The following is a 14,954-nucleotide window of genomic DNA, read 5'->3' as shown; positions in this document are numbered from 1 at the left end:
GCACCATTCCAGTCATGACTATCATCCCACCATGTTTCCGTGATGGCTACTATGTCGTAGCTGTCCTGCCACACAATGGCTTCTAGCTCATTCTGTTTGTTGCCCATGCTAAGTGCATTAGCGTAGATGCACTTGACCTGGGCTATTGATTTCACCTCCATCTTTGGCCCTTGACACTCAGGTTCATTACCAGCGGGCCTGGTTTTGTCCCCTTCCCTCTTAACTATTGGCTTAAAGCTCTGACCGTGAGCTTTGTTAACTCTTAGCCTAGTACCCTTTTCCCCTTCTAGGAAAGGGTTTTCCCATTGTTTTCTAGCAGTAATTTCTAAATGTCTATCACCTTTCTCTGATGAAATGTCTGAGTGATCGAAGAGGGAAGATTAATATTGCAGCATCAGCACCAGGCTCTTTCCACTGAGAGCCAAGGGGTTTGTGTTGGCTGTGGAGCCATGGGCACTGCCAGCACTGACCCCAGGAGATGGTGGGCACGGGGCTGCAGCCCTACTACCCGCCCCATATACCCCTTCTGGGCTGGCCCCACTGAGTCTCCATCCCAAGGAGCCAGGCTGCTCCAGGGGAGGTTTAGATTGGATATCAGGAAAAATTTCTGCACTGGAAGGGTTATTAAGCATTGGAACAGGCTGCCCAGGGAAGAGCCACCAAGTTGGTGAGAGATCTAGAGAACAAGTTATATGAGGAGAGGCTGAGAGAACTGGGCATGTTTAGTTTGGAGAAGAGGAGGCTGAGGGGAGACTTCATTGCCCTCTACAATTACCTGAGAGGGGGTTGTAGAGAGGTGGGGGTTGGCCTCTTCTCCCAAAGGAATAATGACAGGATCAGAGGAAATGGTCTGAAGTTGGGGCAGGGGAGGTTTAGATTAGATATCAGGAAGAATTACTTTCCTGAGAGGGTGGTCAGGCCCTGGAACAGCCTGCCCAGGGAGGTGGTGGAATCCCCATCCCTGGAGGGATTGAAGAAACGTGTAGACGTGGCACTTCAGGGCATGGCCTAGTGCCTGAGACTGTTGAGTTCTTTTTTTGTATGCCATTCCCCCCCTTCTCTGAGATCCTCTCCTGTTACTTGGTTAGAAGAGGGGAGGGGGTCCACCAATGTACACAGGGGCTCATCCTGTTCTCCTACTCTCAGGGAGTGGGCCCACCGGTCAATTTCTCTTTCACACTCCCTGATGGTCCTCAACGTCTCCACTTCATCTTTCAGCTGGGCCACCAGGTTGAGCAGGTCATTGACCTGTTCACACCTTACACAGGTGTTGTCTCCACTACCCTCCATTGCCAGCACCAGGCTCCGGCACTCCCTGCACCCAGAGGCCTGCACGCCCATATGTTTGCGTGGGGCCTCTGTCTGGGTGCCCACAGCTTTCTTAAACACAGCCTTCCATCTCGTAGAGACCATAGCTGAGCCCCCAGGAGTGACTGACCTTACCTTGAATGCTAGTAGAGGCACAGGGTTCAGCTCACCCACACACCAGCTCAGTGTGCTCCCTCTGTGCTCTGTGGCCTGCCCTCCCTCAGGCCTTTTATCCTCTGACCGGGGGTGGCGGTGGCTCCTCCCAGGCTCGCTCAACAGCTCCGTCCCCCAGCTGACAGGCCCCAGGACAGGCAGAGGCCTTGTCCGGGTTTCAAAAAAGGCCCAAAAAGAGCTTCTTGCCGGCCTTTTTCGCTACAGATCCCCTCCCCAGCGCAGTCTTACCCGCCCTGAAGCTGGTCTCTGCAACAATGACCGTTTGGCACGTTAATGGGTCGTTTAAAATGACCAGCTGTTAAAATGACCAGTGTTTTTGGACACTTTGCCAAGGTGCATGTTAGACCAAACATTAGGAAGGAATTTTTCACAGAGAGAGTGGTCGGGCATTGGAATAGTCTGCCCAGGGAGGTGGTTGGAGTCACCATCCCTGGATGTGTTTAAGGGACGTTTAGATGGGGTACTGAGAGATATGGTGTAGGGGAGGACTTTGTAGAGTAGGGTAGATGGTTGGACTTGATGATCCCAAGGGTCTCTTCCAACCTGAATGATTTTATGATTCTATGATTCTATGCCATCTCAGGGCAGCAGTGGGGTGGCACTAGCCGATAGGACACCCCCGCCCCCCGCGCCCCACGTTAATTTAGCAGAGGTGTGACAGTGAAGCAGATTGTCTGTTAGGGAATCAACCCAGCCCCAGCTCTCAGCAGCGAAGAGGGAAGATTAATATTGCAGCATCAGCACCAGGCTCTTTCCACTGAGAGCCAAGGGGTTTGTGTTGGCTGTGGAGCCATGGGCACTGCCAGCACTGACCCCAGGAGATGGTGGGCACGGGGCTGCAGCCCTACTACCCGCCCCATATACCCCTTCTGGGCTGGCCCCACTGAGTCTCCATCCCAAGGAGCCAGGCTGCTCCAGGGGAGGTTTAGATTGGATATCAGGAAAAATTTCTGCACTGGAAGGGTTATTAAGCGTTGGAACAGGCTGCCCAGGGAAGAGCCACCAAGTTGGTGAGAGATCTAGAGAACAAGTTATATGAGGAGAGGCTGAGAGAACTGGGCATGTTTAGTTTGGAGAAGAGGAGGCTGAGGGGAGACTTCATTGCCCTCTACAATTACCTGAGAGGGGGTTGTAGAGAGGTGGGGGTTGGCCTCTTCTCCCAAAGGAATAATGACAGGATCAGAGGAAATGGTCTGAAGTTGGGGCAGGGGAGGTTTAGATTAGATATCAGGAAGAATTACTTTCCTGAGAGGGTGGTCAGGCCCTGGAACAGCCTGCCCAGGGAGGTGGTGGAATCCCCATCCCTGGAGGGATTGAAGAAACGTGTAGACGTGGCACTTCAGGGCATGGCCTAGTGCCTGAGACTGTTGAGTTCTTTTTTTGTATGTGTGTATGCTTGGACTCGATGATCTCAAAGGTCCCTTCCAACCATGAAGATTCTGTGATTCTGTGGGGGAGTCACCATCCCTGGAGGTGTTTAAAATACGTGTAGACATCGTGCTGGGGGAGATGGTTTAGGGATGGGTTTTGGCAGTGTTGGGTCTATGGTTGGGCTCCATGATCTGAAAGTTCCATTCCAACCCGGACAACTCTACAATTGTATGATTAGCCCAACACATTGCCCAGCATCTTTTTACCCAGCCATCTTTTTACCAGCTCTCCCTGCCTCCAACCCTGGGCACATGCATCCAAACCCTTCCACCTGCAAGCTGCAGCTGACCGCTCAGCCATGCGATATTAATCTGTTAATGCCATTTATTTAGCAATATGGTCACCTGAAACGCTATAGGGTGGAATTACCTGAGGAAATCTTGCAGCTAATGTTATTTGGGGGATCAGAAAGGGTGTGTACACACGAGCTGCTGGGTTGGTAGCAGCAGGGGTACCAGATTGGGGCAGGGAAACAAAATCAACCACGCTTCATTACTGAGAGTTATCACGGCACGATGAGTTCCCCGCTAGACATCCCTGCCTTCTGCATGACCCGCCGTGGAGCAGTGCAGGGGCACAGCACCAAACAACTAGGGAATGTCACATTCTTCAGAAGCAAAACACGCTGGGCTAAAAGCAGGGGGCTAAGCCGTAGGCAGGGATGGATTCTTCTCGTAAGGCAACTTTGAGCCATTATCCTTCTGTTCTCACGGTGCTCCCAAGGGTGGCAATGTTTAAGATCCATCCTGTGCTGCTCAGCAGTGGAGGCAACGCTGCTGTCTCCAAATTGCTGCTGGCAGAGAAATGCATTTGTGGTAAGGATGAGAAGTGAAAAGAATTGTCGCCAGGGGCAGAGGCAGGGGGCTGGGTTTGCAGGCACGGCGCGGTTTCAACCTGAGCCTGCCACAGCCTCTTTGCAGGCACTCGGGAAGGTGGTTTCACCTCCATATGCTTTGGTTCCTGGCTGTCAGAACGAGTCAGGCATCCCAGCCCGCCAGAAATTGTCTGACAAAATCTTGTCTTGACAGAAAACACTGGCTTGTCAAAATGGAAGCTCCCTGATGCCGCTTCTGACGAGCATATTCCTCAGTGACAGCTAGACTTCTTGGTCAGAGTAACCTTAAAATGTCAGACAGCCTATGGGTAGGGCACAAAGCTGGGGTTTGGCATCCCAACATGCTTGATTCAGAGCAAACATTTGAATTTAAGTCTTGCCTGTCCTGGGAAAGAGCCCATCCCACCAGGCTAACACCACCTCTTCCTAGATCAGCTTCTCCTGACCTTCTGGTGGAGATGCCTTACAGCATTTTCATACACAACACTACCTCAAATACTGTGTTCAGTTTTAGGCCCCTCATGACAGGGAGGACATTGAGGTGCTGGAGTGTGTCCAGAGAAGGCCAATGGAGCTGGTGAGGGGTCTGGAGCACAAGTCTTGTGAGGAGCAGCTGAGGGAGCTGGGGGTGTTCAGCCTGGAGAAAAGGAGGCTGAGGGGAGACCTTCTCGCTCTCTCCAACTCCCTGAAAGGAGGGTGTAACCAGGGGGGGTCGGTCTCTTCTCCCAAGGAACAGGCCATGGGACAAGAGGAAATGGCCTCAAGTTGCTCCAGGGGAGGTTTAGGATGGATATTAGGAAAAAATTCTTGACTGAAAGGGTTGTGAAGCCTTGGAAGAGGCTGCCCAGGGCAGTGGGGGAGTCACCATCCCTGGAGGGATTTAAAAGCCAGGCAGACGTGGTACTGAGGGGCATGGTTTGGTGGTGATTTTGTCAGTGTAGGTTGGTGGTTGGGCTCGATGATCTGAAAGGTCTTTCCAACCTTGATGATTCTATGATTCTACACCTAGAGTCTCTGCAAACACTGCAGAGAAGAAAACTTGCCCAGCCCCAATCATTACACCTCTTTCTACTGCAGTAGCAGGGACCCTGGAGGTAGCTACGCAGAGGAGCCCTGCTGAGTTCATCAGGAGCTAGCTCTGTCTCAAAAGCGTGGCCTGTTTTTTGCACAAAGAACTGTGCACAGTTAAGGAAGATGTTTTATTTCCCCATCCAGGAGAGGGTTGAGTTCCAAAGGTTGGTTTAGAGCTTGAGAATAATTAATCTGTCAAGAGTAATTGACAGCTATCTTTCTTAATGAGCTGCACCTTCAGAGGTGGTGAACAGCTCCTGAGACGAAGGGTCCAAAGTGGAAATGCAGATTATAAACACACTTGGAGTGCAGGGGATGTTGATGAGGAAAGAGCTTTGTATTGCTTTTGGCCAAAACCACAGAAAAACCTTTGCATGGATTTGGGGTGCACGTCCTCAGAGGCAGCACCAAGGATGCAAGGCTGGTGCCACCCTGTATTGGCATTTAATTAGTCTCAGAAGACCTCTCTAAAGGTGTGTGCTTAAGAAGAAGATATTATTGCTACCGCCCAAGGAGGCATAACACATGGGAAAAAGAAACAATTATGTTTGCTCTGTTGAGTACTGCATTATCCTTGACTGCTGCTTCATGCCTCCTGTAATGAGCTCAACCCCTTGTTGTCCCCATCCAGTCCAGAGACCATGAAATTCAGCCCATTTTGGGGAGTTTTTACATGAAATCGAAGTATGCATCAAAACAGTTAATATATTAGGATTCAGCCCAGATCATCTCTCTGCAAACCCTGCGAGAGGCAATCTACCACATGCAGGAGCCTTTGCTTGTAGGATATGCTAAACTGATGTTCCTACTGCGACTTCAAAGTGATGATGACATTTTGAAGTGAGCTTTAAACGACCTTGTTCAAGAGACAATAGCGGTTTAGTTGCAGAAGCATGGAGCTTAGCACGGAGCAACTCACCTTGTGACAGCAGCACGGAAATCCTTGTTCATCTAATTCTCCAAGATTTCTCATTATTTTTCATTAGTTCAGCCCCAAGGTGGGAGCCCATGAAAAAAAAAAAGGAAAAACCAACTGCAGACATTTCGCAAATGAAATATCTGCTTCCTGCTTTCCCCAGATCTGCTATTATCAAAATTGATGAAATAACTGAAAATAACCTCTTGGGTAAAATATTTCTGCTCTGAACAAACAGTGAAATAATTTTACAGTATTGTTTAAAATCAAATTATTATCACTGTACTTCAGTCTTACTTTGTATAAATAAGATATTTATATAAAGTTACTTTATTTCAAAATTCATAGTTGATTTAATTATAGTATCTAGACATAATTGGTCAAAATAATCCCCCATCTTCACAAACACACTACACTGTTTTGTGTCGGATCTGTGTGAATCTGTGTACCAGCCACACAGAGATGTCTCATGCCTCTCCAAAATGTTTTCTCTTGAAACACAAGGTCATTTATATGAATTACAAATCTCTGCTTCCACCCCATTTCTGAGTTCTGTGCATCTTGTCTTCCTTGTGGTTTACAAGTCACAAGTGTTTCTTTTTATTTCTACATTTCAATTTCTCATTGCCCTTACACACCTTTACAGACAAAAAAAACAAGCAAAAAATGCAATGCAGGTAAAATGTTTGTAGCTGACTTGTTTTAGACATGGTGGTATAAGATGGGCAAAGTTTGCAGGGAGTGCAAAATCTCTATTAAACCAGCTGAAGGTTTTTTTGGGGAAAAAACCCCACATATTTTTGGATATTCAGTGTGCCAGATAGCCTGACAGGTTTTTTCCAGCTGGGTAGTAGAAGACATTACTCCCTCCACAAACCTTGTCTATTGAATATCTCAGCATGGAACAAGGCCTCATCCTTAATACAGAGTATTCACCATTATTCAAAAGTAAACAACTCATATTTATCTCATAAATATATTTAGCTGCCTTTTCCTGTGCTGATTATACACTTCCAGTTCTCAATGAAAATAAAGATGAGTTTTGATGAGCAGGTAACACCTATTAATATTTCATTCTCCCCCTCCCCCCCCTCCCCTGCCTTCTACATCCTCAGAAATAATCTTTTTAGTTTTTCTGACCATGGAAGTTTCCAAAACGTGACACCTCGTTTTGAATCGTGACCCAGGGGAGGCAGGAGAGAGACCAGTCCCACTCTCCAGACCCGGTGCTTTATAAACTGAGGCTGCAAAGCCCACAGGGCATCATCGACCGTTGCCTTGCGTCCCATATGGTATGTCTTATCAGAGCTTCCACCACCAGCACGCTATTGAGAAATATTGGCCACAGCTTCAGTTCAGACCCAGTCCAGCCCTGAAGGACATGCGTATCCCACCAGGACAGGAAGGAGTTAGCTACTGACTCCAAGTCCAGCATGTGCATCAGTACCTGCTGCCCCAAGTGTCTCCTCCAGCCACAGGCAGCTCGGTCCCTCATAAGTCTTAAGCCAGCCAACATTAAAACTATGGACAGTGGACTGTGAAGTCCTAAGAGAAGCCTCCCTCTCAGAGGAAAGAAAGAAGACAGCTCACATTCCCAGCTCAAATATATGAGTTTTAGGTCCTAGTGGATCTAAAAACCTCAGAGAGTATCTAGGGCACGTTAACTCTTTGTCTGCTTGCACAGATGCTGTTAAAAGCACACCAGGCAGGGAAGTCCAGCACAGGCTTCTTCTTTGTGTGCACAGACTGCCTTCGTAACACCAGCACCGACTGCCCGTCCTGCCTGCAAAGGAAACTCTTCTGTGGCTCTCTCTGCCCAGGGTCTTCTCCTCTGACCCACTGTGAGCACACACTGTCCAAGTCTCCTCAGGTGATCTCATTAACTCTGCCCCACAGGAGGGCAGACCAATGATTCAAAGAAACTTCTGAAAGACTAATGGGTTGGGGCTGACCTGCAACTTGATCGGCTGAGCTGCTCTCATTTGTAATTATAATAAATATTGTTCTCATTTCTTACAGGCGAGGCTACCCTCGGCACGCACAAGCACCCGGACGCCTTTCACCTCTCGTCTGCCTTTACAACCACCCACTTCCCAATCGCTCAGCATGACCCCACGGCCATCACCCCTTAGGACATGTGCATGCAAACTCTCAGATGTACCATATATCAACCCCAAATCAGGCCAGAATTGACGCCACCACTGACCTTCCAGTTCAAAGCCAGTTCCTGTGACAGCAAGGCAGAAAAATCACGTCTGCCTGCGAAAGACCGTGCAGACTTAGCCCTAGACACAGCACAGCTGCACCCGATCTGGGCTTGCAATACATTTTTTTGAGATAATATTAATAATAAAAAGCAATAGATGACCAATGCCTGGCACCTGTATGTATGGAAAAAATAAATGCAATGCAACTGTTGGATGCTCCCATCCTCAAGGTATGTCACACCTTGTGACTGCCCTGCTTCTCAGTGCTGTGCTGCCCAATGCACCCGTTGTAAACAGATTCATTATTAATAGACCAAATAAGACTAAACTTCACCCAGTCAAGGTAGAGAATGGAAGAGTTTTGCCAGTCCGAGGTCATCAACACAGTTCTGGCCTACCGTGAATATGCAACCTCGAAACAGTTTGACACGAGCTGCTGTCCCATCCACATTTATAGCCCATTTTGTCCAGTCTTAAAAAATTTTGGAGTGCTGAGGGCCAAGGAGCCAGCTGGGAATCAGTCCTTGGCTCTCCCACCTTGTTTGCAACTGGCAGGCTGGCAAGACTTGACCAGCTTAGCATAAATTCCAATCGCACAGAAAAATGAATGGATTTTCAGTTATCTGCGCTCTTGAAGGTGGTTTTAAGGACCAAGTGAGTAAACGCCGCCTTTGCGAGTGAACAGTCATGCTTCCTCTCAGTAAAAGAGCATGTACAGATAATTGTTTTGACCAGGGAGAGGTTTCAGGGATAACCAAGAACAGCCAATATGTGTTGGTGGTACCTAACCACAATTCTGCTCCTCATTCTGAGGAAAACTGGAAATCACACTGTGAAGAGCCTAGACTAACCTCAACCAGCTAAACAGTGGTGACAGCCTGTTGTCACCACAGAGGAGAAGTAGTCCATGGATAATTAACATATCATCTAACCCTTCCAAACCACAGTTTCTTTTATGAATTAGGACAAAATGTAGCCTTGCACAATATTCCACTATTATATCTGGAGACACCCTTTAACGTTTTACACCTGAAGACAAAATCTCAGGACTCCCTGCTTTCCAGCTGGGTGATAAAAGGTGCACCCATCACACATGGGGTCGGAGAAAGACATGGCACTGGTGTCCCACCTGCAGCAGGTGCAGAGCAGCCCCAGGGCTGCAATCCACCAGGGAAAAAGGAGTGAATCCAGCTAAATGAGAGTCTCCCATGGGGTGGGAGACACACAGGTCTACCCACAGAGTGGCACGAGTCATTCACGACCAGTCTGTAGGTATCAGACAATGGGCTTGGAACAACTTTCCTTTACTTGTGCATCTCCCCTGGGTCAGTAGTTCTTATTAGTGCAGCTACAAGCTACACTCTCCTCCCCCACTGCTTTGGTAGGACATCAGACACCCTCAAACTGATCCAAAAACCTGCAATATTCAAAGGGAAACCAGCACCTGACTTCAGCTTTGAGCCCATCCCTTGCATGAAGGCTCAGCCACGGTCATACAATCCCAAGGCTTCATAAAATCAAGCGAAGCAGCATAAGGTGTCAAACAATAGACCTTGCTTGTAATTAATACCTGCAATGTAAATTAATACAGGCTTCCAATAGCAGCTGCTGGGTAAATAAGAATCTGTGGCACTGTCGCTGTCAAAGGGCCATGGGCATATGATGCTGCGGATGTGAATACAGGGAACAGAGGATCATTCAAGCAGGAACACTTAAAACGTGACCTGTTATCCTTGAGAAATGTGTGGCATTCAAAAGGGAACCCGACAGGAGCCATTTTATTCAAATAAGTAAATGCAATCACTCAGGCGTCTGCAATCACTAAGTACTCCTGCCATCCTTGGTAACTCTATTTGGATCATGAAAAGAACTCTACTTTTTTTTTTTTTGTGTGTGTGTGTATGTCCAATTTTTCAATTATATGTTCACTATTTTTCTTTTCTACATTTTTTAATAATGCCTCTGTTTTTTCCTTTAAATTAACCTCTTCAAAGCTCACAGCCCTGCAGGGATTCTCTAGCTGGCCTGTGCTCCTCACCAAGAAAGAGGCTGAGTCTCCCCATGGCTTGGTAGGTTTTGGTCCAGGCACCAACAGTCCCCTTCAAATGCCTCTACAGAGCTTCATCAAAACAATAACATGACAAAAATAATTTCATTTTTCTCCAGTTCACATCTCACAGGTATCACAGAGAAGACGTATGTCCCAGCAGTTCAAGAGAGGAAAGTAAATCCTCATGACAAAGATGAGAAAGGTCTCCAAGAGAATGTCAAAAGCTGAAGATGTTGCAGGAGAGGGAATATGGAGGACACTTGTTTGCTTACCTCCAAAAACATACCAGATTGTGGCAGCAATTAAAGCATGAATGCAAAGCACAAGTCTAAGGTCTGTAACAACAGTGCCCGGGTGGTTTGCAAAGAACTAAAGGAAAAAGTGGAGGAGTGATTGAAGAGACATGACCAACAATGAGAAGAGTATGGCACTGAACACTGCTAATGATGGGAACATGGACTTAAGAGGGAGTAACTTCAAACCAGAAGAGAGTTGCTGTATATCAGATGTTAGGAAGAAATTTTTCACTGTAAGGGTGGTGAGAGCCTGGCCCAGGTTGCCCAGAGAAGCTGTGGCTGCCCCATCCCTGGAGGGGTTCAAGGCCAGGTTGGAGGGGGCTTGGAGCAACCTGGTCTGGTAGGAGGTGTCCCTGCCCATGGCAGGGGCTTTGGAACTGGATGGCCTTTAAGTTCCCTTCCAACCCAAACCATTCTATGCTTATAACTAATATTTATCATAGAATCATAGAATATTTCTTTAAAGGGACATAAAATCATCAAACCAAATAATTATTCATTTGTCTAGTAGCCTAGAAAATGTTAATACTCAAAGAGTAAACACCATTGTTTAATCCATTTGAAAGAAAAAAAAAAAGGCAAATGAAATTTAGGGCAAATGACTGGCACATACAAAGAAAATCATATCACAATCTCATTTCAGACCTTTACTGATTCAGAGGGAGTCAAATGAACTAAGATAAATTTACATTTTCAGTTGACAGTTCACCTCTGCAGCCTGGGAATGTTTATCTTTCATTAATTATGGTTCAAGGGGAACTGCAACCTGAGATAGCTGAGCTAACCCTCTCCTCTTACAGATTCAGACCTGCCGCCTGGACGGCGTCCAACCCTTCACCCGTGCTTCTGGCCTCAGCCCAGCTCCCTGCATTTATACGGACATCCACAGAGCATCCAGCCTGTGCCACTCAAAAGTGGGCTTTTCTATCTGATATAGGCAGTGAGAACAGATGCATTTCTGATAAACGCCTGCTTAAATCCCTTTTTTCATACTTTTAAGGCAGGAGTCAAACTTATTTGCATTTGTCCTGGACCAAGTACATGATGAGCAGCTGACGTGTAACCCCAAACCACTTCTGCAGGACAGTAAGTGCTCAGGACTAGCTTTTCAGCTGCTGAAATGCAAAGTTGCTCCAGCAATGTCATTGGAGCTGCATTGATTTTTACCAGCTGAGGGTTTAGCCCACAAATCTTTTCCTGCTGAGAGACAGGTGTTGAACAAGATGGAGGAAATCACATACATTTCTTTGAAACAGCTTTCCCAGGCAGGAGCAATAATACATTCAGATAAACAGTTGTGTCATTTAAAGACCTATTAAGATTGAAAGGTTGACTTTCTCTCGTTAATTGTGTCTTGCCTTGTCTCATCCACTACCTTTTCCAGACCCCTCCTGCCCCCTTGAGGGTCCTTAACTCTTCCATTTCACAGACTGAAGGGATAAAAGAGCAGCAGCAGACTCTGGCACACACAGCCCCGGCAGTAACTGGGTGGGTTTTTGGCAGAGCATCTCCAGACATTATCTCATTCCCCTGTGGCATCCACCCTGGAGAGGTCTGCACTTACAAAGTGCTCCCACGTACATTTCTTGTCAGTGGATATTATTTGTGCACGCTAGCTCACGTGCAGTATCCCTTAATGTTTATATTGTCAACATACTGGAACTGTTTTAGGAGGTCATATCTCAACAGGGCAAAATTATTTCACAATTCAGGAACGAATAGTGTCATGGTGTGTTGTTTCACTGTTAACTTCGAACAGGATCTCGGTGCAAATAACAATACTTTGTACTTTGCCCTTCTAGTGCATCTATCAATGCTCAAAGCATTGTATTAAGGCTAGCAATAAACTGTTCTTACCAAGAAAAGGACCTGCTTCTAAGTGATGTCAACAATACTAGTGCAAGACCCAAGGGATTGGGTGGCACAAGGGGTTGGACTAGATGATCTCTGAAGGTCTCTTTCAACCCTTACAATTCTGTGATTCTGTGACATCTACTTCTTATTTTCTTTTTTTTTTTTTTTTTTATTTTCAAAAAGATGCCATACTAGTAAAAACACAAGTTTCCCCTCTTGTGCACCAAACTATACCTCTCCTTTCCCTCAGGCCTGTGGTGAGTGGTGGGCATGCTTAACTTTCCTTGGCCAAAATTAAGCTCCTAGAAAGGAGCGGCGCATTGGTGAGGTCATCAGGAAAACACAACTCAGTTTCCTCATTAGCACTTGCAGATAAACTACTGACACACCACCTGAGGCTGGTTTGTTGGCTCCACTTTCCCATCCCGGTCGTCTTCCCACTCACGTTACAGGCGCTCTACATCACCACATGGCCTACACGCTGCTATCGATTCGGGAGTACGTATCTGGTTTGCAAGCTGTCCTGGCTTCATTTCAACACCATTAGCTTAAAACCACTCCGAAAAACAGGCACCAGCTCAATATAGATATCATACACGTACAGCAAACCTGGCGTAGAATTACAGCGAGAGGGTTGGCTTGTTTGTGGAAATTTTCCTGTGGGTCACCACCGCAGCCTGGAAACACTTAACTGCCTACAAAGGACTGGAAACAGTCTGTCTCTTCTGACAGCACACAATGAAACTACATCTCCTGGGGCAGGATGCTTCTCATCTATATGTAACCATTTAATTTAATTTAAAGTAGTAATCATGGTACTCAACCAGTACTCAACCAATGAGCAGAGCTTCTCCAAACAGTGATTTATCCCACCCTAAGACGTCAGGTCTAACACTGGAAGGAGGAATTACTCTCTTGGAGCATCCTGCACCACCTTCTTCACTGACTACAAAAAACCCTCAAGTTAGCATAGATTATGCGATTACATTTTATATGTCTGAAGTCATCAGAACACTGGCAGAGCACTGGAACAGGCTGCCCAGAGAGGTAGTGGGAGTCTCTGTCTCTGGAGACATTCAAAAGCCTCCAGGACATGGATTCACAGATTCACAGCTTTGACAGAGTTGGAAGGGACCTCTAGAGATCATCTAGTCCAAGTCCCCTGCTAAAGCAGGATTGCCCAGAGCACATCACCCAGAACTGCATCAAGGGTCTTGAAGATCTCCAAAGAAGGGGACTCCACAACCTCCCTGGGCAGCCTGTTCCAGGGCTCTGCCACCCTCATCATAAAGAAGTTCTTCCTCATATTTGAATGGAACTTCCTGTGTTCCAGCTTATGCCCGTTGGCCCTTGACCTATCGCTGGAAACCACTGAAAAGAGTCCAGCTCCATCCTACTTCAACCCATCCTTTAGGAACTTGTAAACATAGATGAGGTCTCCCTCAGACTTCTCAAGGCTAAAGAGCCCCAGCTCTTTGAGTCTTTCTTTGTGAGGAAGGTGCTCTAATCCCTTAATCATCTTAGTTGCCCTGTGTTGGACTCTCTCCAGTAGTTCCCTGTCCCTCTTGAACTGGGGAGCCCAGAACTGGACGCAGTATTCCAGTTGTGGCCTCACCAATGCAGAGTAGAGGGGGACAATGACTTCCCTCGACCTGCTGACCACGCTTCTCCCTATGCAACCCAGGATTCCATTGGCCCTCTTGGCAACAAGGGCACATTGCTGGCTCATGGAGATCCTGCCATCCACCAGGACTCCCAGATACTTTTCCTCAGTAGAACTTCCCAGAAGAACTTCCTAACCTATATTGGTGCCTGGGGTTCTTCCTCCCCAGGTGCAGGACCTTACATTTGCTCTTGTTGAACCTCATTAGGTTCTTCCCTGCCCAGCTTTCCAGCCTGTTCAAGTCCTGCTTGGATGGTGGCAGGTCTTAATCAATATGTTGAACAGGACTGGGCTGAGTATTTACCTCTGGGGGGCGCCGTTAGTTACAGGTTACAGGACACGTTCCTGTGCAACCTGCTCTGAGTAGACCTGCTTTGGCAGAGGGTTGGACTAGATGATCTCCAGAGGTCCCTTCCAACCCCATATCATTCTGTGATTCTGTGATCTGAAAGCAACCCTGTCCTTTTTGACAAGGCACCAGAGAACCAAGCTCTTTTGGAAAACGCTTACTTTTGGGCACATCCATGGGATTCAGGCTGCCGATGAGGTCTCTGACGTACAGTCCGTCCCCGTCCTCCTTGCTCAGCCAGTTGTTGCAGGGGAAGTAAAACCGGAGGTGAGGTCTGTTCATGTCGGTCACTATCACGCGGTCGAGGAACCAGCCCGCGTTCAGCCCGGTGTTATCGTGCTCAATCCTGGAGTTAGAACAACCCCAGATTTGGTATTTTGATTAAGACTGGCCAACACCACTGTAATTTTGTGCAATATTTTATATTAGGCAAGACTAGAGCAACTATACACAAAATGCCTGCTTATACCTGGCCATCCAAAGTGTTTCATGGGATTCATGGGCTTTTACAGGGTATTTTGTAAATAACAACATTCCTATACATTTGTGTGTGTGTTTGTACTGATATGATAGGTGCATCTGAGGGCTCTTGTCTGCAAGGGGATGCACACAAACATATATACACAAACATACACATACCTGCAAGCTCATTCAACATAGGCATTCATTCACCTTACCCTGCAAATCTAAATCATAAGCGATTTAGATATCTCTTATGAGAGAGAATCTCCTCCCACCCTGTATCCCTCCTGCTCTTTCCTCTTCTAACTTTGTTTTATCCATCTCTTCCCATTTTCCCA

The 14,954-nt window shown here is 47.0% G+C and overlaps 1 protein-coding gene across 1 annotated transcript in view; it reads right to left on the bottom strand.

Moving 5' to 3' along the window:
• The window catches only part of LOXHD1 (lipoxygenase homology domains 1), a 140,804-nt gene extending 126,353 nt beyond the window's left edge, over positions 1-14,451 (bottom strand). Inside the window, exon 1 of the mRNA XM_014959844.1 lies at positions 14,316-14,451. Coding sequence (XP_014815330.1) covers positions 14,316-14,436 — 121 coding nt within the window. The 5' untranslated portion in view covers positions 14,437-14,451. The remainder of the gene's footprint in view (positions 1-14,315) is intronic.
• Positions 14,452-14,954: the final 503 nt, after the last annotated feature.

This window comes from Calidris pugnax, unplaced genomic scaffold, assembly GCF_001431845.1.
Source record: "Calidris pugnax isolate Ruff unplaced genomic scaffold, ASM143184v1 scaffold474, whole genome shotgun sequence".
Lineage (NCBI taxonomy): Eukaryota > Metazoa > Chordata > Aves > Charadriiformes > Scolopacidae > Calidris > Calidris pugnax.
This window is presented reverse-complemented; position numbering and strand designations above follow the sequence as displayed.